At 41.6% G+C, this 24,628-nt stretch overlaps 1 protein-coding gene across 11 annotated transcripts in view; it reads right to left on the reverse strand.

Annotated features, from left to right (window-relative positions):
- Nucleotides 1-24,628, reverse strand: part of Fhit (fragile histidine triad diadenosine triphosphatase) — a 1,329,438-nt gene that overhangs the window by 164,306 nt on the left and 1,140,504 nt on the right. For all 11 annotated transcript variants that reach the window (XM_010643166.2, XM_033757040.1, XM_010643170.2 and 8 more), the window contains one exon: nt 23,479-23,547. In XM_010643166.2, coding sequence (XP_010641468.1) covers nt 23,479-23,547 — 69 coding nt within the window. The remainder of the gene's footprint in view (nt 1-23,478; nt 23,548-24,628) is intronic.

Below are 24,628 nucleotides of genomic sequence, written 5' to 3' on the forward strand. Positions count from 1 at the left end.
GATAAAGGTGTGCCCTTCTCCAGCTCTCTCTTGCTCTCTCTCTCTATTGTCCTTGAATTGTGTGACACAACCTGAGAGCTTGTTCCTTCTGTATTTATTGATACCCTGCATTACAGAGTCGACTCTGGGACATCGGGGACCTTGACTGTCTTGTCCTCTGCGGTAGCCCGGGCACAGTGCCTGGCACATGGAAGGGGAGGGTGCAAACAGGTGTCTTGGGAGTGGACAGCATAATGGATGATGTGTAAATGAAGTACAAAGTGAAAGGCATCCTCTGAAAGAAAACAGGAGTGAACTGTCACTCGCAAAAGCTTCCTAGAACTTCCAAGTTAAACTCCAAATTGTACCCTTTGTTTAACTGAGATGAATCTAACTAAAGACTATATGAGAATAATAGGGAAGTAGTTAATGCTCATCAACTTCCAAAATAACTTAAATTAAATTAAAAATTCGTTAGTACAAACCTCTTATGCTTTCCATGAGCATCAATTTAAAGTTCAACCTATATTTTTAAACCACTTACAGGAGACGGTGAAATACTGAAATAAAAGTGTCTCATTATGAGACACTTTTAATGATCCTCCAGAGCTCGATATGCAGCTATACGAAGGATTTCACAATTTTCCAAATATGGGTCAACAATCTGGCCAGCATGGTCTGGTATGAATACAAATTTAAGTCCTATTGTTCTTCTACAATTTTTGTTACTATGAGAAAATATTCAAATACTGAATATTCACCAGCATTATCTGAGTTTGCCATCCACTCCAGAAAGGGGAAACACACAAGAAGGCAATACTGCTCTTACTGGACTACATGATACCTCCGAGTACGCGTTGACTATAAATAAAACAAGTGAGTGGCACTGGCAACAGCCAGGAAGGCAGCAGACAGGGCACAGAGAGCCAAGCAGAGTCAGAGGCTGAGGAAACCAGTGCTGCAGGGCCACACACAGTTATTATCCGAGCCTTCTGCCCTCACTTTCCACTCTGGATTCTTCACTCCAGGAATATCCCAAAACTTGCGGTATTCTCAATTTTATATGCTTGGAATACCTGTAATTTTATTCATGCCAGAGACACACACAGTCTCATAGAGCTTTCTGCAATGATGGAAATAACTGAATTCTGCACTGTTCGATGCCTTCACATGAAAGGAACTGAATGTCTTAATTCAATTTTTATTGACTTAACTTTAAATTGCCGGACATGATAACTGGCTACCATGAGGCACAGCACAGCATCTTTTATTCAGGTAGGAAACTCCTCCTCATCCTTCAAAGCCCAGCTCAAATGGCCCCTCCATCAGAATCCCCTTCCTATTCCTGTTCACTCCATAGCCTGCTGCATGCATGTTGATTACACCCATCTAACCTACTCTATTATTATTATTTCATGATATGTTGGTCCTTCTTCCTCGACTGAAAATATCTCAAGGGTAGGACTGTCTCGCTCATGTCTAAACTGTTAGTTCCGAGGCTGGCACATGAGACTAGTTTGACAAATATTTGCCAGATGCTCAAATGAAACAGTGAAACCATCCTCAGCTGTGAGCAAACTGAAGTACAGCTTCTCAGGAAGGTGCTTGCCTGGGGGAGCTTTCAGTGCCTTTATTCAGAAGGTGGAAACCTCACCTGGACCTTGAGTTTTGGAAGTATTTTGCCACCAGATTCTTTTAAATGGAAATGGTTGTCCAGTATTTAAAATACACTTCCTGCCTTTCCAGGAACAATGATTACATCTGGCACTTTTAGATCCATCTTGAGGTTTGGCAACAAGAAGAGCGGAATCCACAGTCGCATTGCTTAAATAATAAACACACTCTTTGCAAACTTTTTTGTCTTGTTCTTAGCTTACTGTGATGCGTTGTTTTATGGTCTTTCCCTGTCCTCGGACCCCACTTGACCTGACAACCCCAGACCCTGAATGAAGAACCAGGAAGTTCAGGATCAGACACTGATCTCTCAGTGACAACAGTAAAATAACAACGCTGACAGTGGTAGCGAGAACAGTGACAACTGGAGCTAACTTCCACTAAGCGGCAGGTGACCCGTATGTTCGGCTACACGGAAGCCTCGAGGACCCTGAAAACAGCATTCGTTTCCTCTGACCAGTGAGAGTCCCAGGACCGGAGGGCTGAGCCGCGACCAGCAGCAAGTCCTACCCTCGCCTGCTGTCACAGCCAGGCCCTGCTGTCCTCTCCCTGCAGAGCCTTATCCCTCCTCACCTTCCTGTTCCTCCTGGCCTGGATTTGACCGCACACACGAGTCACTTTGGGGCCAGGCAAAGTGGCGCACCGTTCTGGAATTTTGCTCCTTTCTGGAGAGCAAACTGTAGAAATGAGAGCTGGCATTATCTCTAGGAGCACACGAGACGGTGTTGGGAAAACCCTGACCTTTCTTGTCAGACATTTTCACAAAGGGAAAAGTGAGCTCATTGAGCAGGCAGATGTCTGGGGGAGGTTGGCACATCTGCAGCAGGGAGGTGGGGGAAAGTTTAACCACCTAAAGAAAACAGGGCACTATGGTTACTGCCAGCATTCAGCCTCAGGCATCAAGAAGCCCTCCTGCAGAAAACAAGTATCTTCATGTAACCTGCGGAGCTGTGGCTCCTCAGAAGACAGCGCTGCACCTTGTGCCAGTTAGATGACATCCAAAGAACACAGGCAACGGAAGGTTTAGAATTAGCTGCCACAGACCTACTTCTCTTCCAGATCAGGAGTTGGAAAATATTTTCTATAAAAGTCAAATCAAACGAGTGAATATTTCAGGCTTTACACCAATGAAGGATTGTGACTGTGTTCCAATACAGCTTTATTTACAAAACCAAGCTTGGCCATAGGCATGATTTCACGGGGGCAGAGTGCAGGCTCATTTGGAGACACACTTCCTGTTCACAGTCATCTGGCGCCATCGCTAGGACGAGACAAAGGGCTGCCCACTGGGCTGTCTCTTCAGGTAGCTCAAACCCTCCAAGGTGGAGGCCCAGCCAGCAAGGGGGTGCTAAGCAACAGCTTGTCTGGTGGCTCCTGTCCCAGGCTCATCCCACAGGGTGTGAGGCCCGGGAGCCTCTGCCTCTGCCTCTGTCCAGTGGATGGCTCTCCCCAGAAGCTGGGCAGCTGTCAGCAGAGCAGATGAGGAGACCCGGCCTTGTTATCAAGGGAGGTGTTAGCTCCTCTGAGTAAGCCAAGGAACAGGTGACGGGACTGCAGTGTTCAAGAAGCTGACAAGCAAGGACGCTTAGATTTATACTTTCAGACAAAAAATGCCTCTGCTCCCCGCATGTGCCCTCTTTGGGCCCCAGCGGCACCCTGAGGCCTTGAGATATGGAGTTACCCACCTCCTCTGTAGTGAGACTCTGTCTCAAATAACAGAACAGAACAAAAAGAAGAAACAAGGAGGTCTGCACTGGCTTCTACTCCTGCACCTTCAGACCCCAAGCACTACAGAGCCACGGCCCTGGACACTAGGGTTAATAATGTATTATGTGCCCAAAATTTTCTAAGAGAGTAGATCCTAAGCATCCTTCCTGCAAAAATGGAGTAAAACTATGATATTAAGTAGCCTGACTGTGGTAATCATTTCACAATGCATACAACATGTGTCAAATCATCACTTTGGACATCTTTGTAAATAATTTTGTCAGCCACTTCTCAATAAAATTCCAAATCAAATTAAGTACTGATACATACTACAATGTGGTAATTCATGATTAACTTTGAAAATTCTGTTCCAAGAAATAAAAATAGTCTAAAAGGACTGTATAATGAATGCATGATGCCTTTCACATGAAGTGTCCGTAACAGGCAAATCTCTAGAGACAGAAAGTAGATCAGTGTTTGCCATGGGGTAGGGGAGGAAGGGCACAGGGAATGACTATTCCCAGGTGCAGAGTTTCTTTCAGGGCGATGAAAATGTTCTGGGAGCAGACAGTACCATCTGTTACAAACCCTGTGAACACAGCCGAAACCACTGAACTGTATGCTGCAAATGGGTGAACCATTTGGTGTATTATATTTTAATAAAGTTGTTATTAACAAGTGTAAAAAAGTTTCCATATAATGCCTTACACAAAGTAGGAACTAAAAAATAATGACTAGTATTATCATTAATCCACCAGAACAGCAGTTCTTATTTTTAATTTGTAAAATGGAGCAAGTAATTCCGGAGCCTTTCTATTCTATCTATTGTCATGAGAAGTGAAATACTCAAACATGCAGTGAGGTCTAGAAAAAGAAGGCGATTGTTCTCTGGGAGAGTCAGGAGAGCCCTTAGAAGTCTGGGTAGTGTAAGGGTGGGCAGAGGTACGGGCTTCCAGAACCACCACAAACAGCAATCAGAAAGCACAAATGGTGAAAGGTTTAGATTCCCGATGGTCCCACGAAGAAGGCAGTTGGAATGGATGGCTTTTCATCGGAGGTGACTGGAATCAGAGTCCAGGAGGGATGAGTTTTGGAGGGCACGAAGACAGATGCTAAGAGCAAGAAGAGCAGAGCAATGGTGCAAAACAGTGACTGCGTCATTATCCCGAAGGTGACGGCCTGAACAAGGGATGATCATCCTTCCTCCAATCTCAATACCTAGCAAAGTTCAAAATAACAGCCAGAAAATAATGTCAAAAGCCAGGTGAAATTTATCACTATGCTCTTATTAGGGAGTCAGTTGTAAACTCATGCCTTAAAATTCAAGAGGCAACGAGTAAGAAAAGGAAATGTAGGCAGGAGCGTAAGGGGGGAGGGAGGGGAAGCCACGGATGATTTTACTGTAATTAGAGTTGCGTCAAAATCTCCCACAGCAATCCTAAGAAAATGGGGGAAAGAGCATGAGTTGACAAAATTACGGGATTTCTCCCACAACAGAGACAAAGGTAGACTGAGGGCATTATTTGGATGCTTTGGCAAAGTCCTCAAAATTCTTGGAAAGTAGAAAGCCAGGACTTCCGTGTGTCCACAAATAGGGAAGAGGTGTTTGGCAGGGAAGACTGACAGGACCTGGCGTGACACACAGCAGGGAGGAAATTCAAGAACGAGCTGGCACTCACCCGACTTTGCTAACCTTGGATCATCCAGATTAGGGTGACCTCACTGAGGACATGGGTGGAAGGGGGCAGCTTAGGGAGGAGAAGGGTATGTTCTACTATCAGATGCACAAAGTCCTAGCTGATCTCACCTTGAATGGTCTGGCTTCACCTAACATACGACTTCTAAATAATTTTTTTTTTTTGGTGGTACCAGGGATCGATCTCATCATCTTGTGCTTGCGAGGCAGGCATGGTGCCACTGAGCTAAATCTCCAGCCCAGTATGGTCAAGTTTTTAAAAAATTATTTTTTCAATGACTCTAGAGCCAAACGACTCCATGAATCTTAAGAAGTTTCTAATCTCAAATTGTCTTTTCGATACAAAGCCATAGTCTGAGTCATCTTGTACTTTAAAAATAACCATGAAAAGCACATTAAAGAATGAAAAACAAAATTGTGTAACTTTCCTCATTGATAGAAGGGACCAGAAAATGTCAGATCTCACAAAGACTCCTTAACAGCTTGAAAAGATTCATGAGAAGTTCCAGGATAACCATTTTCTGTACTTTAATGCTGTTATATAATCATCAAACACTGAAAAGTAACTAAATTCACAGACCTAGAAGTGCAAATAACAATTTCTAAAACTAGTCCATTATCTGGAAGCTACTGAGACTGTGAAACTCGACTTTTAATTAAAAAGTGAGAGATTCTGGTGTCAAGTATGTTCGATTATTGGTCTCTAATGAAAGTCACCAGCCCAAATCCAGAGGAAATTTCCTCTTCAAAAGACCCCCTTGGGTGTTCTTGGATATTCTGATATTTCAGATCTCTGACATTTGCTCTGGGAGAATGACTAAAGAGCGCAGTTCTTGAGTGCACAAAGTTGGAGCTTGCATATACCCAGTGAGCCCGAGGCCATGGGCATAACTCCCTGATTAGCTATGAATACCTTTGTGTATACAGCTTCGTGCTCAAAACCAGTATTAGCAGTTTCTTTTTTCCTCTCTACTGTGTTGGAGCTTCTGAACTTGGGACTTAATTTTTTTTTAATCAAATATGAATTCCTAAGGTTTCTATGTAAATATTGAAAACAATTTTTCCCAATTGGGAGTTAGCAGTTTATGGCAGGGATCACAAAGGGGTCTGTAATCCAAACAGATTAAAACCACAGCACATGGGGGCTCCTGAAAATTAAAACACTCAAGTTTATTTAGTCAATGAGATGAGTGAAATCCACAGTATTACCTGGGGGTCAGTTCCTAGAAATCCAGTTGCTGAATGGAGAAATTACGGCTGTGTATCAACTGTCTGCCTAATTTCTCTGGCCTGCTACCTAAATATCCAACTAATTATTTTTTTAATATTTCCATCCACAAAATTCAAAAAATATTAGACTCACTCTTAGCACAATCTCTCCTCATTTAGAAATATACTATTATTATTGTCAGCTTGAAAACTGTAAATAGCATTTAAATTTGTGCCAGCATTTAGTGGAAATGCCAAAGTTTTGAAATAGTAGGGAGCTTGTATTCCATCTGGTGAGTTTTCATTTTATCTTCCATTCTTAGTGAATTTTAAAAGTCAGCTGCATGTCAATATCCTTTCCGTTTTGCTAATGTGACCTCCCTGTGGAAATCAAAGGGCAGAGTCCTCAGGGGCAGTGGTTCTGTCTGGACTGAACTAGTTAGTGTCCTGGAATCCCATACTGAGCTGAAAGCAGCTCACAGGTGACCAAGATGGATACCCATCAGTTGGAGAACAGAAAAACTAAGCCCTGGATGAAAAGAATGGCCACAGTCTCCTTAGCCAACTAGCCAGGACTTCAGCCTCCATGACAGGCTGTTCTCATGTGCCACGGTCACTTGCCCTCTCTGCAGCCCTTTATCAGAGCCACCACCCCACACCCATTAAATGTTTCTGCTTTCCAGTGTCTTACTGTTGCTCCCATCCTTATGCAGTGACTCATATGTCAAAGCAATCATGGGCGGACCATCCCTGCTGGACTCTCTGGGCAGAAGGGAGCGTGTCCACTGCTCAGCAGCTCTTATGTTCTTACTGTGACTTCTCACAAAGTGCAAAGCACAGTGTGAGAAACAAATGAATGATGAGGGATGAGGAGGCAGAACAGTTCTGTCCGGCAGCCCCACATCTGCAAAACGTGTTTCAAGCGGGAGAAGGGGCAGAACTGAGCGAGAGCCCCGAGTGCAGGGCCCACAGTGAGGTGTGCACTGGAGGAACATGTTCCATATCTGCTCCTGGTATCTAAACTCCCACATCTGGTGATTACATTAGTTTTTTTTCTGCTGGTACAACAAATTTCTACAGCTTAAGGGCTGGGGATTTAGCTCAGTGGTGCCACCGCCTGCCTCACAAAGGCAAGATCCCAAATTCTATCCTGGTACCAAAAAAAAAAAAAAAAAAAAAAAAATCATGGCTTAAAACAACACAGATTTACTATTTTAGAACTCTGAGGCTCAGGAATCCAAAATGATATTTAAAAGAGCTAATACCAAGGTGTTGACATTTGTTTTTGGAGGATCTAAGAGAAAATAAAGTTGGTGTTCTGTTTTTTGTTTTCTACCTTCTAAAACTCCGTTTTCCTTGGCCGGTGATCCATTTTCACCTTCAAGGGCAGTGGGGACCCACTGAGACTCTCACATGGCAGCAGTCTGATTCCAATGATTTCACTTCGCTGTCCACATTTAAAGATTTCTGTGGTTCTGTTGGGCCCACCTGGATAACCCAGCATAATGCTGCCACATTTTAAAGTCAGCTGACCAGCATCTCCAACTGTACTGTTACCTTAGCTCTTCTTGGCCGTGTAACATCATCACGGGTCCTGCAATTTAGTACCCGGCCCCCTTGAGGGATCCACAATTCAATCTTCCTCCCTCATGTAATGTGCTATAAATCGCTCCTCCAAATCTGAGAATCTAGGAGTAGCGTGAGTTTGAATTCTCCGTTTCCCACCCAGAATTCTAATGGCACCTAGTTTTGCAAAGAGAGTGAAAGAAGACTACAGCAGCTGTGTGAGTGTGCGCCAGGGGTGAGGGGAGAGGGACTGGATCTTCCTTCCATGGTCCTAGGCCCAGGAAAATGGAGTGGGAAACACATTTTTCTGTCTGTATTGAAAGTGGCAAAAGGCTCCAGAGTAAGTTCCCTTTGTGTGCTTGTCAGCAGAGGTCAAGTCAGCACCATGGACACCTGCACAGATACTGGAAGCTAAATGTTACCACCCCTCTAGGGATGCTGGCCTTTGCTATGGTGTCAGTGTGGACAAGGAAGTGCACAAGGACCATGCAAGTCAGACTGCTTGGACTCCGGATGCCAGACAGAGGAGCCAAAGACCGCACCTTCCCTGTCCACTCCACACGACACACTGTTGAGAAAGGACACGGAGGCTGACTCGACAGGCTGGGACCTAGAGCCAACAGGGCCCAACTGGCTGAAAAACACTCAGCCCTGGGACAAAGGAACGGTTTGCTAACCCAGCCAGAAGCTAAACAACACTTTAGAAGTCAAGAAATTTAATTTTGTATCGTCAAGTTGATGAGTGAGAACATAGTTAAGAGATGGACTGGGCGGCTGAGGAGAAATCTGAGACAAAAGAAATAGTTTTACACAGCACGTATCCAGATGCCCCCAGAACCTCGCGTGCAGAGGTGGGGCTTTCGGGAGGTACCTGGATCACAAGTGATTCTGGACTAGTCCACTGGTGGAGCTATAGCCAGACGTGATGTTGGGAGCTGAAGCCTGGGGGGAAGAGGGGGTAGCCTGGGCGTGGCCTGGATGAATACACATCCTTCCTGCTCCCTTGATTTCTCTCTGCCTCCCGCCTGCCACACATGAACAGTTTCTCCTCTGTCATGGTGCCCTGCCTTGGTACCAACTGTTATGGACTGAAACCTCTGCAAAAACTGGGGGCCAAAATAAACCTCTCCTCGTTCAACTTGTGGGCATTAAAGTCTCAGCAATGAGAAAGTAACTAAGACAATTGGGAACAGGAGGCGCAAAGTATCACATCAGCATGGGCACCTATTTTAGGGTCTTTCCCTGTGCTTCTCAAAGCAGGAACTCTGGGGGAAAAACAGTTTTGGGCAGCATTTTTTTTTTCTTAACAAGTCAGACAGTAGAAATCCGAAAAAGGTCATTGGTCCGACTATTTCAGCCTAAGTAATAGGTCACACACAAGCATTTCCCCAAGAGGCCTTTGTCAAGACTAAATCAATTTCTTTCACAACAGCCATGAAATACCTCAGAATGAGTGCTGGTCTCTGCCAGTGAGTGGAGATGAATACAGGTGTCTGCTTAATAAAATGGTCCCGAGCCAGGCCCTGGGGCAGGATCCTGCTATCTCAGCGGAGGCTGAGGCAGGAAGACTCCAAGATTGAGGCCAGTTTGGGCAATGGAGTAAGACACTATCTCATGGAAGAAAAATAAGAGCAGAGAGAGAAGAGTACGGAGAGGGGAGAAGGGAGAGAAAGAAGGAAGGGAGGAAAAGGAAACAAAGACATTTAACAAAACTATTTGCAGTAGTTATTTTTAGTTACAGAATTATTCACGGTCGTTATATAAAGTCTGGGAAACAGCAAACACCACAAAGATGAAAAAAAGGAATGGTCAAGTATTCCATTTTCAGCTACATCGTTTTGAATCCTTTTAATTACAAAGCACAGATCCTTCCTTCTACTCTATTCTTTGTATGTCTCTCTTTTCATCAAAATTTGTTATCTCAGTATTTTAAGAACTCACTGAATGACTATAAATATGTTTATATCATTAAACTATTCCTGTATTATTAGGCAGTTAAATATTTCCTATGTTGAGATTTTTCCAAATAATTAGGTCACTTACACAATGACTACAGACACCCATGAACATGTTCTCTGTGGTGATTTGGAAACTACAACACAGATAAGAGAATTATTCAGCCTGGAGGGAGATCCCAGAAAAGGTCTCTAATTCTCTTGACAGGGTATTGACACAGTTCCAAACACGAAGGTGTAGATGGATTTGTCTACCTTGGAGAGTGTTGGTGGGACTCTGGGTATCAAATTGACTCTCAGGCAGACTGCAGCAATGAATACAGGTACAGAGCCAGCCTTGGCGATCTGATAATGGAGTTAAAAGCATGGTCCTACTGTACCTCTAGTCCAAGGCCAGATATTCCACCCTTACTAAAATTATGTTCTTTGCTAGCAGGCTTTGTTAGGTGGTTGTAATTATGGTTCAAGTTCTTTCTTGAGAGGAAGATTTGACAGGAAAGAAGGTCGTGATCAAAAACTGGGCCACTTATGGCTAAAATGAAAAGGCACAGAGTGAAGGCAGCATTAAATCCAGAAAACCGGGAAAGGAAATGATCAGCTCAGCTCAATAATCATTTCTGGAGAGCCTACTTGATGAGACTGTGGAACTTCCTGAAAGTTAGCAGGTAGAAAGGAAAAGGGTGAACAAAATACTCCTGGGGATTCAGAGAGGCAGGGGAACAAAATGGAACCCAGACTCTGGGAGACAGACAGGCCGAGTATGAATCCCAGGTCTTCCAGGTCTTTCTTACTCTCTGCTCTAGGAAAATTTCTAAGGTCTAATGGGCCTGTTTCTGCATCTGGAGTAAATATAACTTAATACACCACTTTGTGCTTCAGTGATGGACAAACATCAGCACGCTAGTGTCCTGATCACATTGTGCCTTCTCCATTTTTCGGTCTCACCAGTTGATGAAAACCTTTCCCTTAATCTCTCTCAAGAACTCTCGTTCAGCCTTATCCCAGATCACCAATAGACGAAACCTCCCAAACCCCTGATGCTCTGGATTTTGAGATGTAGTCTCGAATGAAGAAACTATCCTAGGGCCCCAGGCAAGGAAGACAAATGGTTCACAGACTTTGTGGATGGGAGATACTTCAACAAGTTGAGTTTCCTTCTTTGGGTTACTAAAAATAAACTCAACCTTGGTCTTTACATCAATTGATATGGCCATGATTACCAGAAAAGCCAGGTCAAAGTTCATACATGATTTGACCCGGCTATATGATGGCCTTTCAGTAACTTGGAAGAGTTTTCTGAGAGACAAACTTCTTCTAAAGAAAAAAAAAAATGCTGTGGAGCAAGGACTGCATTTCTATACAGAAGAAATATTCTGTGAGTTCCTTAGTTACTATGAATTTAAGAAGGATTTCCAACAGGTTCTGCTGCAGCTGGTCTAGAAGATATTTATGATCCATTGAGAGCTATAAGCAATGACTGTTGCTTTTTGAGAAAAAATAAAGCAGCAATTTTCTCTTAAATATTTTACTATGTCATCATGACATGAATACACTATAAGGCATGTGAAGGTATTTCAGAGGTTTAGTCAGAAAAATCGGCCCTGAGAGATCGGCCTTGGGAATCGCAGGAGCCATCTGGGATGGGCTGATTCCTTCTATGTATTTTTTTTAAATAAATCAATTAAAAATATATAGAAAGAGGGGAGTTATAATTCTCCACTGGGGACATCCTAAAAGTGGAGAGAACATTAACCTTGGGACAAGCCATTTTGTTTCACTGTAAGTATTATGACTTAATTAGCAGCAGGGTGTCCAGGACCTGCAGGGTTCGGTGAAAATCTGAACAGTGGGGAGGGAGTGTGCTCACCTGTGTGTATCTCTAGGACTGAGCAGACATCTGGAAACCAAGATTCAGCACCGGAAGTTACCATCTCCAAGAGAAACACTTATCTCACGCCCTTTGTTTTTCAGGAAAATGAAGAGAAATATTTTTCTCACACTGAAGCAAAGGGTGATGGAAACAGGTTTTATAGTCAAACAGACTTTGTTATAAACAAGCTTTGCCATTAAGGTCATGAGACTGACCCTTTACCCCGTGGGAGGGTTAGTCGCAATTAAACCTGCCCTGCTGGGTTTATAAAGATTAAAGTAACGGATATGTGACTCCTAGCTCAAGTCCACCCCACTGTAGATTGTCTTTAAATGAGAGCAATAATTGTATCACATTACTATTTTTCAATAGTTCTCCCTAGGAACAAAGACTAAGACTAAAGTTACTTTGTGACTATGAAGCTAAATTCAGAAGCCAAAAAACATTGGATTTTTCCCTTCATGATTTTATATATGCTAAACCTGACAGACACAGATTTAAATATCCAGTCAATATTAAAGAACTCAAAAAAATCACTGCATCAATCCAACATGTAGAATTTAGAGCTATGTGTATATCAACCTTTTTTAATATTCTCATTTCGAAAAGAAAGCTGGCATCTCTTAATAGGCTCTTCTAAATGGGAGACAGGCAGGGTAGGTCAGAGTTTCCACAAAGAGCAACATGCCCTAAGTCGACGCAGTGTGAAAGTCTTGAGTCCGAATCATGAAATCAGAAAATCATGAGTCAGAATCTTTCCTTTCCAGAAAAGATTTCATTGTATCTGAACATCGGGATAGTGTGGGCTGCCTACTTGTGACGGCTTAAAAGTTTAATATGCTCACAAATTACTGAGTTGCTGTCTTTGAAGCTTCTTGTCCACAGACACATGGGCTGACAGTCACAGGTGATGACACCGACCCTGTATTAATTCTCTTTCATGAGTTCTTGCAACTGGAAGAAACTTGCTGAGCTCCGGAGAAGTTGCGCTCTGGTCATGGACGCTGGCTCTGCCTGACTCCGGGCAGCTCCCAGAAGTCCTATGCGACGCCAGCCACCGCGCAAATCCTCGCAGCTGGCATTTGCTGAGTGCTGACCCTGTGCCGTGCACTGTCCTGGGTTTCACAGGCGACGGCTGTTCCCTTCTCCCAGCAGCCCTACGACGATCTCCGCTTTACACGTGTGGAAACCGAGAGATGGGGAAGCTTCACGGCGACGTGTTCAGAGCACCGAGCGATCTGGAACCTGAACCCTACGTGATGTCGTCTCAAAACAACACTTGCTGGGTCTCTTTTCAAAATTAGAACAAGAAGTTTCAGCCACTTTAGTGACATTCGATTGGACTACCCAGAGGTGGGCCATCGTCCACAGAAACAATGACCAATCAGTGGCTCCTCTGTCCTCCAAAATTCATGGATTATTTATTTCATAACCATCCTTGGTGAAATTATCAGGGAAAAGAACATAACTGTAACATCTGTGTACAAGGGTTTAGCTGGTCACCACTGAGGTTATTTCATTTTTAAAATTTCATCAAAATCATTGATGAGCGATGATGGAATGTAACTCAATTGCCTAGCAACCTATTTCCTGTGTTATTTTATCTATGTTTTTGTGGTACTGAGGATTGAACCCAGACCTTCCCACTGACCTATCTTTCTAGTCCTTTTTATTTGTTAGCTTGTGATAGGGTCTTTTTAACTTGCCCAGGCTGGACTCAAACTTCTGATCTTCCTGCCTCAGCCTCCTAGAGTGCTGGGATTACAAGGTGTGTGCCCAGCTTGTTTTATACTTTTGACTTCAGAAAAAAATTAATCAGTATTTTCAGAATTGCAACCACCAGGGTGAAAATACCGAAAGGTTTTTGCATTAAATTACACTTTTTGAAAACAAATGAAACTCTCTAATGAAACCTAGAATTACACTATCCAGTTAGTAGCCCCGGGGGCTAGCTTGAATTCAGCTATGCTAGAAGTATTAAGCGAACTGTGGATTTCAAAGATATACCAAAAACAACAAAAAAACAGAACACACATATCACATTAAAAATGTTTTATATTGGGCCAGGGATTTAGCTCAGTGGTTCTGCTGTCTGCCTTGCAAGCGCAAGGACCCAAGTTCGATCCCTGGTACCCAACCCCCAAAATATATATATATTACATGTTGAAATGATAATATTTTGCTTAAGCTGGGTTACAATTCTATCACTAAATTTAATTCAATTTCTTTCTTTGTGGCTGTTTATTGTGGCTTTTGAGCAGTTTTAATAAAACAGGTAACTAGCTTTAGACTCCCACAGGGCAGTGCAGCTCGGGAACACAGGGTAGACAGTAGACACTGGGGCCCTCGATGCAAACATCATCCGATGGTGACCCAACTACAAGTTGGCTAGCACCTGAGGTGGGCTTCCAAAATCAGCCTTCAGATCCAGGACACTCCCTCTCTGTGCTTTCTCTGAAGAAGGCCATTCACAAGTTTTACCGTTTTTCTCTGCTGGCTCCTGGCACCTGGGTTTCAAAGACTATTCCTGCTCCTTACTATCATTTATTTATGGACCTTATCTGAGCTAAGTGTATTGTTCTTTTGCCTAAAGAATGACAGACAATACATGGACAGCAAAAAGCCAAATGTTCTCAATCTTTAAAGCCATGCTAGTTTTTGTCTTTTTCCCCAGATTTTTACTCATTTTGATCATCTTCTTTGAAAGAGAGGCGAAGACAATTATTTGGGCTTTTCTCCCTGAAGTTATCATAACTTACACTGATGAAAATGTGTCAATGCTAAATTCATATTTTTCTCATTGTTTTATTTATCCATTCACACTTCACTGTTTATTACCCCAATAAGTTTTCCCATCTCTGCTTCCTGCATTCTCAGCCCTCTAAATGGTATAGATTTGTAAAATTCTGAGATTTTGCTTCAGTGGATAATAGATTCCAAAGTGACGTAGAACGGTTTGATGAAGTGGTTTTCCTATAATACTATGCATCGAGTGACCGATGATTAATTTTTTTATGTCCCACTGACATGCAACTGAGCATGTTAAAATGACAGAGGAGAGCAATTACGGGGAAAACTGACCTAGAATGGCAGCCCTCAAAGAGAACTGTAGGGAAAACTCTAGAGGTGGTCTCCTTTGCTGTTGGACTCATCCTATAGATGTCCCTGTGTTGATCAGCTGCCCCTTGCTTTATCTTATTGCTTTTTTCTCATTATTGTCAAAAGACTTCACAGTTTTCATGGAGGACCCTAATTCCCCATGACCACTGTGATTACCCTCTGTGCTTCTGAGCATTCCATACTCACAGACCCTACTTACCATGACAAACCTGAACTGGATATGCCCTGAACACTTATTTCTATGTGAAAATGGACAGGAAGAATTTGTACCTAGATAAACACCTTTGTACTGATTTGATGTTCTTCTTCCACAAGACTCAGAGATTTCAGTGAGGATACTGGGCGTTTACCTCATTCTCTTATTAAAATACATAGCCTAAGAGCATTTGGAGACATGGAAATGGAATATTTCAGGTTACATCTTTAACTCACCATTACTATATGTTTATTTGTTGGGTTTATCATATACAGACTCTTTGAATTATAGGTCCTCATGAATTTAGAAAAATCGATGAAGTTATTATTTTATTCTGAATAAGAGGTACCAATGTTTTCATTCTAAAATTCTCAATACTCAGAAGCATACCACTCAGTAGGAGGACATGGTGAAGCCAGAGGGGGAAAAAACTAATTAACTGTCTCACTGAAACATTTCTTCCTTTTTGGACAGTCAACTAGGGACCCGTGGCCTTTAAGTCTATCGTCAAATGATGTGTGAAAGAGATCCAAGTTCAACAATAAATACCATCAGCAATATAATGTTCTCTCCAGCCCTCTGGGCCAAATGACCTGCATTTTAGCAAATTGATTTTTTTTTTTATGCATTGTGTTAAGCCAAGCAACTGTTTCCCATGACATGCTTGAACCTACAGTTCCTCTATGAAATTCATGGTTGAATTTGTCCAATAGCTGATTGCTATTCCCATTTGCTTTAATAATAGTCACTTCTTTCATCAGTGATGGGTTTTATACTCAATGCACAATCACAACCATTCATTGTCACCCATAAACATTTGATGAATTGTCCAATACAGTTATGAGAGCTGCTTATTTGAGACACAGCTAGGGTAAGTCTTTCTGAGTTAATGAGATGATGTACCACGAATTAAGCAAAAAGTATTTCCCTCCTCCACATTAGATCTACATACCCTTTTATCCAAGGACTCATTTATGTCATTATCATAATCTTCATCAACTTGTCAAGACAAGAGAGGGCTCACTGAGTTCAGAGAAGGCCATATAATTCATGGAAACTTAAAGGAACATAAATGCAGAAGGAGTTTGGGAACTACAGATAAATAAAATCTACTCAGAGAATTATAAAGAAATGGTTGCAGAAGAAATTCTGCTTTGGAAAAGATGGAGTCTGAACTCAGTTTTTAGAGAGAAAGGAGACTTATCCTCTGAAGTAGGGTACCTAAGGTAATGCGCAAAATGTGTAAGGACAAGTCCAAGTCAGAAAGCTGGAGGAAAAGCAGGTTAAGATAAACTCAGAGAACATGATCAATGTTGGAATGCGAGAAAGGGTACGTCTCAAGCATGCTTTAGCAAATCCCACATCTGTATTTGTTAGGGACAGACAAACCTAGGTTTTAGGATTTTATGGGGTCAAGTTACTTATCATCTGTGGCATGTGTCCATCAGATTAGCAGACAAGGTCTATAACCCATGGAGCACAACACTGGACTCAAAAGCCCATCCCTTACTTTTCTACTATTTTTTTGCTAAGTTAGCAAGTAAAGTAAATGGCTGTGCTTCTCAGTATTTTTTCTTGAAGGATACAGGAAGCAATCTTTGTGCTTATCCACTTGTAAGACAAAAGGCAAAGTATGTGCACCTGTGCAAAAGGGTCAAACTGGGATTTACACTCACATCATACTCCACCTTACAGGTTTTGTGTATGATTACCTGAGCATCACAGAGGGTATAATACACCCACACCACTCTAGGATACATATTTTTAAGTTTTCTTTTGATTTTTCTGGTAGAAGTAGCCCGGGTCAGTACAATGGCATATGAAACACAAGATTTGCAAGTTTTGAATGTCAAAAGTGAATCATCTGATTACTCATGCATGGATGATGATGACGACAACAGTGGTGGTGGTGATGGTGATGATTACTTTGATAATGACTACTTGAGCCAAAGTTCCTGTGACAGTGGAATGGAACAAGAATAAACTAATACACAGGGAGTGCAGACCTCCTTGACTCAGACGAAGAAGAAAACAGCAGTGTGAGTACGTGGTTGACTAATTGCAAAATGGTCACACAATCAAATGGAACAACCCAATGTTAGAACTAGATCCACAAATACAGTGAGGGTCTTGGCAGGACTGAAACATATCGGACATTATGCCAGTACTGCCATTCAGTGTTAGAAATTTTAACAGGTGAAAGGCTACAAGATGCTGTGAAATATACAAAGGCTGATATACAATACAAGTAAAATGTTCTGTATTACCAATAGCCGTATTAAAAAATTATTCATTATGACACTTCACTAGCTGAAAGGAAAGCATTCCTAAGTCTGCTGAACTTAGTAGGGATTTCTAATGGTAAATATAAGAATGTAAAAGACTAATGGAAGGGCCGGGGATTTAGCTCAGCGGTTCAGTGGCCTGCCTTGCAAGTGCAAGGACCCGAGTTCAATCCCCTGTACCAAACAAAACAAAACAAAACAAAAAGACTAATGGAAAAGCAATGGGTCAAAATATGGCATAAAAATTAATTCCCTTGTAGATGTGAAGACTTATTATGCTTTCAATTTAGAAATTTATCTTAGAACTCAGCCATCAGGTCCTTATTCATACCATAATAAATTGAATGATGTTATGAACAGACTTGCTGCTCCCGTCTCCCAAACTAACTGGTATGTGACATTTAACAACTGGTTTACCAGTTTCCAATGGTTGTTTACTTGCTAACAGAGCTCAAGTTGACCAGCACAGGAACTATATGCAAAAACAAAGTAGAAATTCCAAATGAAATGTTTCAATTTTAAAACAAAATTATACAGTACAATCTTTGGATTTCAGAAAGATTTACATTGGCATTTATATGGCAAAGAAAAACAAACTGGTACTACGGATGTTGACCTTGCATCATGATGGAAATATTGAGAGGGAAATCATGGCAAAACAGAAGCCTGAGATGGAAACTTTCTACAACAAAACTATAGGTGGAATGGATGTTGATAAGGATGTTGATAAGCTGTACAGCAGCTATGATGTCACTTGAAACACAAAGTGTTGGCCAGCAGTTGTGTTTTACTCAATCCCTAACATGTGGCATAAATAGTTTGATCATTTATAAAGAAAATAACAAGTGCAAAATACCATGGAGAAATTTTCTTAGAGGATTGGGATTTGAACTTGTAAGAGATCATTTAGAGCAAAGAAAAAGCAAAATATGTCTTCCCAGAAAATCACACAAAAAAGTTGTGGAGCACACTGGTGAGCTGACAGGTGACCAGGTAGGCATAGTATCCCAAAGACCTACTATGACAACAGGAAAACCAAAAATATGTCAACTGTGCCCTACAAGAAAGCACAAGAAAACAAAACATATGTGCTATCAATGTAAGTGATACTTTTGTATGGAACATGAATTCATGTGCAAAGACTACTGTGGCTGTGACAGTTGAAGCAAAGATTATTTCTGTGGTAGACTTTTGTTTGTGTTTACATTGTAGCTCATATGGGTTTTTATTTCTTATTTTATCTTTTAGGTTTTGTGAGTAAACAGCTGATGTGAAAAGGTTGATGTCTATTCTAAGCACTTATTGCATAGTTGATATTTTATTTTATTGATATCTTATTACTTTGCTAAGTACACACTGTACAACATAGTATGAAGCTCTTGACAAAATAGGAAGAGAAGAGAGGTGACAAGGATGGCCTGGTGCACAGCAAAGGAAAGCTAAGCACATGTGCTGTCAGTGTAAGTGAGATACGTGCATGAGACATGCAGCTGTTATGTGTGAAGACTGCCTTGGATATGACAGTTCAAGCAAGGATTATTTTTGCTGTAGAGTTCTATTGGTATTTTTAATGTAGTTCATATAGATTTTTATTTCTGATGTTATCTTTTAGGTTTTGTAAGCAAGTACACAGCTAATGTGAAAATGTTGATGTTTATTCTAAATGCACAATACATATTAATAATTTAATACTTCTTCAGGCCTTTCTGTTGTGCCACAATTTTGAGCCTTCTGCACACCAATTCCTGAGCAAAGGACTTTGCTCTATCAGTGCCCCATTAAATTAACTTCAGACACCTGATAGCATTGTGTCAGTCTCACCCAGTGCAGCTCTAAGTTACCTTCTGAAAGTAACATATGCTCTCCTTTCAAATTATATCAGAACTAGTAGGAAAGTAGGAGTTTTTTTAGTTCTTTTTGTTCTTCCATGTGTTCATGTATTTACCAACTATCCACTGAAGACCACTCTTTGCTAAATAAGTGCCCTGCTCTCAAGGGCTTTACAATGATGCTGGGTGATGCAGGCACTGAATATACACTTCAAATGTGTTACAGAGAAAGCAGGCAAGGTGATCCAATAAAATTACTATGTAAGGGACAGAGGACTAGCAATTTTAATTGCAATGTAATAGTAAAAAGACTCTTGAGAGACATAACTTTGAGCTGAAATTCAGATGAAAATATGAAACAGTAGGAATGGAAGGAGAAAAATAGAAGTTAGTGCCAAACATGACAACAAAATCCCTGAGTTCAAAACAAGAATGGTATATTTGACAAAAGCAAGCAGCAAGAGAGAATGAGATCTACAGGAGCTGGGGAGATGGACAGGACTTGAGATTGAAGTTAAAGAATTCATCCAGGACTTCACCATTGCAAAGTAAGCAGGTAGGTGTACAGATGTTTCAAATAAATGGCATGCACAGTGGACCAGACAGAGGATCCTGGAGTAGTAATATGTGCATGGTAGAGAGGAGAGGGCTGTCCATGCAATAGGCAGGGATTTCAAATTCAGCTTCCTAGAGGGGGCAGGCAAGTATCACAACTGAGGGAAGTAAGCCTAGGCAAGAGACATACGTGAGAACTGTAGTGATCTATAGAATGAGTGGCATTCCTGATAGCATCAGACTCATTGAAAACACTACAGGGCCAGAGATTTACTTCAGTGGCTCCGCACCTGCCTTGTAAGTGCAGGGTCCTGAGTTCGATCCCCAGTACCAAAAGCAAAACCAAAAAGAAAACACTTTGCAGACAAAATAGAGAGCATCATTAAAAAATACATTTCAGGCAGTAATTAGATACATATGAGGAGGTGAGAAAAGCCCTGGGCCATCAATACTCAAATATGAGCTGGAGAAGAAGCAGGAATTAGTCTGGAGAAGAGAAAGTCAACAGAATGGGATCTCATAAAAGACAAGAAAGAGTTATATCTTGTATTGCAGGAACTAAGCAAAACAGAATATGTTTTATTAGGCAACAGTCCAAAGGTTGTAACACTCTTAACAAAAGGGCACTGTTCAAAATAGAACATGGAGGAGTTGATCAAATGGGCCAGGGTAGAAGGACAGGAACTACGGAGCAGGTAGTCCAAGCAATGACCAAACGCACACTTCTGCCTCAAGAATCGAGACTACACACACTTTGTCTGAGGGAGAAGCTCACTTCCTCAAAAGGCACTCTCACTGCTCAGATTTTTCTCAATTTGACCTGCTGTTATCTGGAGATTATATTTGCCTCTCTATAGACTGGTAATGCCAGATGGGCTCTCTGGGGCTACCCGGAATATATTAAATGCTTCTCTACTACCATCCTTTCAAATATTTAGAAACAGTAACTCTGTCCCTGTCATTCCTCTGCATGTCATCCCATCTCCAGTTTAAACACCAGCTCTTTCCCAATCTTTACTTCTAGAACCTGCCATCTCAAACATTTTTCTGTGAATTTTCTCCAGTTTGTCACTATCCTTTTTAAAATGGTGCCAGAGAAAATGCAACATTTCTAACTGACATAACTCAGGGCCCATTTAGCAACCTTTTCTATGTATTTACTGATCTCAGTCTCCTGCGGTCCTGGCTTCCACCCCTCCCCTTCCATGGCAGTCTGTTTGTTGCATGTCCTGAAGAGATGCATAATCCACAGCGACTGATTTCATCAGTATGAAAGAATGCCATTCCTCCTCACTCTATCATTTCTGATTAAGATCACTCAGTCTAATGCACTTTACATCTTATGCCAATAAACCTCATGCTTTCCGTGCCTCTTTCTAGGTATAACCACATTATGTACTCAGATCAGAGAAAGAGTTTTATACAAAGAGGAAGATGAAACTGGGAATGAGTGGCTAAAGGCACAAAGAAAATTGGAAATATGGCCCTTGGAAGGAGAGCTGGATGGCAATATTCAATGACCTGGCCTTAATCTGGGTTGTCCACTTGCCTGGCACTGCTAACAATTGTAAAACAAAATTAATAGCAATAAGAGAGCTATTAATAATTGCTTAGTATGTGCCAAACTCTACAGTAAAACTTCAGGCAGAATATGTCATGAAATATTTACACATGATGATCTTTCAGAGAGGTATGAGCTCTTATTTGCACCTTAAAGATAAGACAATTAAAACATAGTGGTTAAGTGATCTGCCCAGTGTCGTGTAGGTAGTTAGTAGGTGGTGTTGGGATTTGAACCAGATTCTGATCATTCTCAGGGTTCAATCTCTTTACAGTCTTGTACCACAATTTTCCTTAGATAGTAGGTATACTACATATGACCTACCCTTGATTATAAAACAAACACTTCTCATGGTAACTACTTCCCCTGAGATGCTCCTCCAAACAGTTGGAATGCTGCAACATGTATTGCCTTCTCTGAGGGACCAGGGCCAGCGTCACTGCATGCACACAAGGGGAAGAAGACAGGACAGAAAGGCCACAATCGACTACCTCGCTGGACGCCATGTCTGTAGCCAGGCTGACATGGGCCTGTGCAGCTTCTTCTGTCACCAGTATATTTGCGACATCAACAAGTTTTCAACGTGACTGCTCAGCCTAAGAAAATAGTGTTTTCAAGTACTCTTAATACTACTTCAGCAATACTCACTTGTATATAAATCATGTGCTAATTTATTCATTAAAATAGCCTATACTTGGCAATATTTTGTGAACTTCAGTTTATGTTAATAGGATCAGTATGTGTTTTATAATGCATATCTTTATAATTACCCCATAATTCTGATTTTCCTGTAACATAGACAAAGCCCTTATATTGATCCCCAAAGTGTACTCCACACCCAGTGAAAATAAGATCAAATTACAGTACTACAGAATGGCTTTGGAAACCCCAGATTCAGCAGAAAGCCTATTTTCATACCCAGTCGCACACCAGGATCATAACTGGTCGCCCATTGCCTTTGAAATCTACTAGAACAGAATTCCTGGAGATGGATCCTCCTAGGAATTGAGATTTTCATAAAATAGCACTTAAGTTCCAGTGATGAGACCATTTCCATCTGACACAGGTCTGCTGCACCTCTTGGCAAACACAGGAAAAATGAGACAATATGATGTATCCTACAGGTGTTTTACCCAGAGAAATAATCCCTCAACTTGAACAATCCAGTGAGTCCCAGAAAAAGAATTATGAGTTGCATTATTAAATGTTGATCTCTTAGTCTTTATTTTGATGGTCTGGACAGCCAACTTAATGCCCATTTACTGCAAGAAAACCTCATAAACACATATACAAAAGCTTCACTCTATAAGACCCTTCTCAGCTCTATGATTCTCACCTAAAGAGAAGCCTATGGTTCCACCTGGCGGAGTCACAGACAGACAACCACAATTCTAATAGGAGCAGATGACTACTGTGGCACCTCTTTCCCATTTGACATCTGTGGTAGAAACTGCTAGTCAATTGGAGCACCTTTCCTTCCCGTGTAGAAACACCTTTCAAAGTCCTTTTCAACCAAGTGCTCTAGGACACTTGTGCCTTTTGATCAGCAATAAAATGTGGGAAACATATTTTCCCTTACTTGACTAGAACAAGCAGCTAATCTAAAATCACCTTACTGTTATACCAGTCGAATCCCTCAGAGGCTGTGTGTTCCACACAAGACAGACCTGACCCAAAGAGCAGACAAGGTGACGCCTGCTGGTTCGTGTGGTACTATTTCCACATTTGTGCTGTGGACGGGAGGATCCACAAATCAGTTAACTGCTAAAAGCCTTATGATACATAGGTTACACTTGCATCCTTCAAACCAGCTAGTTTCTGTCATAATTCAAATTTCCACTTTGAGTAAACATATTTAGGGAGACAAACTAAGTTCCAAAATGTCTTAAAAACCATAGTTAGTTTTTGCCTAGAGGGATCTTTTATAAATCTGTTTAATTTCCATTGAAGGCACTGTAGATTTTCTTCTATGGAGATTCTGGACCAGTATCTCCACACAGACACTTAGGGTCCTGGTAAATGACAAGGCAGAAATTACAAGGACACTTGGACGTGGCTGGCTTTCATTTGAAAAAAAAAAATCCCTAAAATTCATTGGTCTCCCTTTCAAATGATAGCTATCCTTAGACTCTTGGCCTCTAAGGCCTCTTTCCAAGTCATGTTGGGCAGAGCCTCATTTAGGACCCTATCTAGCATGATACCCGGTTCACTTGGTCGATTTCACCACACTGACAGCCCCTGCGATCAGACGCCAAGAGCACAGCAGGCAGACTCACCTCGTCATAGATGCTGTCATTCCTGCGGAAGTCTCCAGCCTTTCTGGGAAGAACGTGGACATGAACGTGCTGAAAACGGGTAAGACAGAAAAAGTAAAATATGATTATCTCGCCACATATTTTTAGACTTGACAGTGACATTCTCGCAAAGCCCAATTATTCAGCCTCACTTCCTGCTGGATTGTTTTTCAGAGGAGGATGATGTTCACCTCCAGTAACTATATATGAAATCTGCTGAGGAGAGAGAGGTGCAACACAAGAGGGACCAACTTGGTGGCATATATGAGTTTGAGAGAAATGCCAGAGTACTTTGGAGGCCTGTGGAATCATTCAGAGTTGTCAGTCTTGGTTGTCTTTAGCCAGTACTTTGAAATGACAATGTGCCTTCAAAAGTGACCAGTGTGACTTTGAAACTGACAGGAAATAAGAATTGGCTAACAGAGCACTGCATTAATCCAGAGAATGAAAGAGAAAAGGAAGTAGTAGGGTCAAATGATAGAACTGGGGCTTTACATAAGGCTTGCATAATAGTAATGCAAACGGTTCCCATTTATTAAGCTTTTCTTCTCTGTGATCAAGCTTTGTTTTTGTACGTGGTATTGTTTCATTAATAGTTCTAAAAATCCTACACTAACACATTCTTCATTTTTCATGCAAGGAAACCAATGTTCAGAGAGGCCATGGTAGAATCAGCCCAGGAAGTTAGGTCACCTGGCTTTTGCCCCCTCCTTCGACAGCTCAGGCATGGATTCTGTGAACACATCTTTTAAATGGCCCATTTTCCAGCCTACTAAAGCACCCATATAATATACATAGCAATGCTATTATACAGAGATCATGAATCAAGGCTCACACCGTATCTAATTCAATACGTTCTTCAAGGCTAAACTGCCATTTGAAAGTCTTACTTTCCCAATAGCACCTGTTGTACCTTTACTTTCCCAATAGCACCTGTTGTACCTTGGCTGAGGTTAAACCTATTCCTGCCCTTGAGCTATGTTCCTGTGTTTATTACAAACAACAGCAAGGAACAGGAAAGTGAAGAGCCTAAGTGTGGAGAGGCAGGCAAGGACTCAAACCTTGTCCCTGATCATACCTGATCAAGCCTACCCCTTCTTGATTACTGTGGTCAGGCTGCAAAACTCCAGAG

This window comes from Fukomys damarensis, unplaced genomic scaffold, assembly GCF_012274545.1.
Source record: "Fukomys damarensis isolate Sample0158 unplaced genomic scaffold, DMR_v1.0_HiC HiC_scaffold_28, whole genome shotgun sequence".
Lineage (NCBI taxonomy): Eukaryota > Metazoa > Chordata > Mammalia > Rodentia > Bathyergidae > Fukomys > Fukomys damarensis.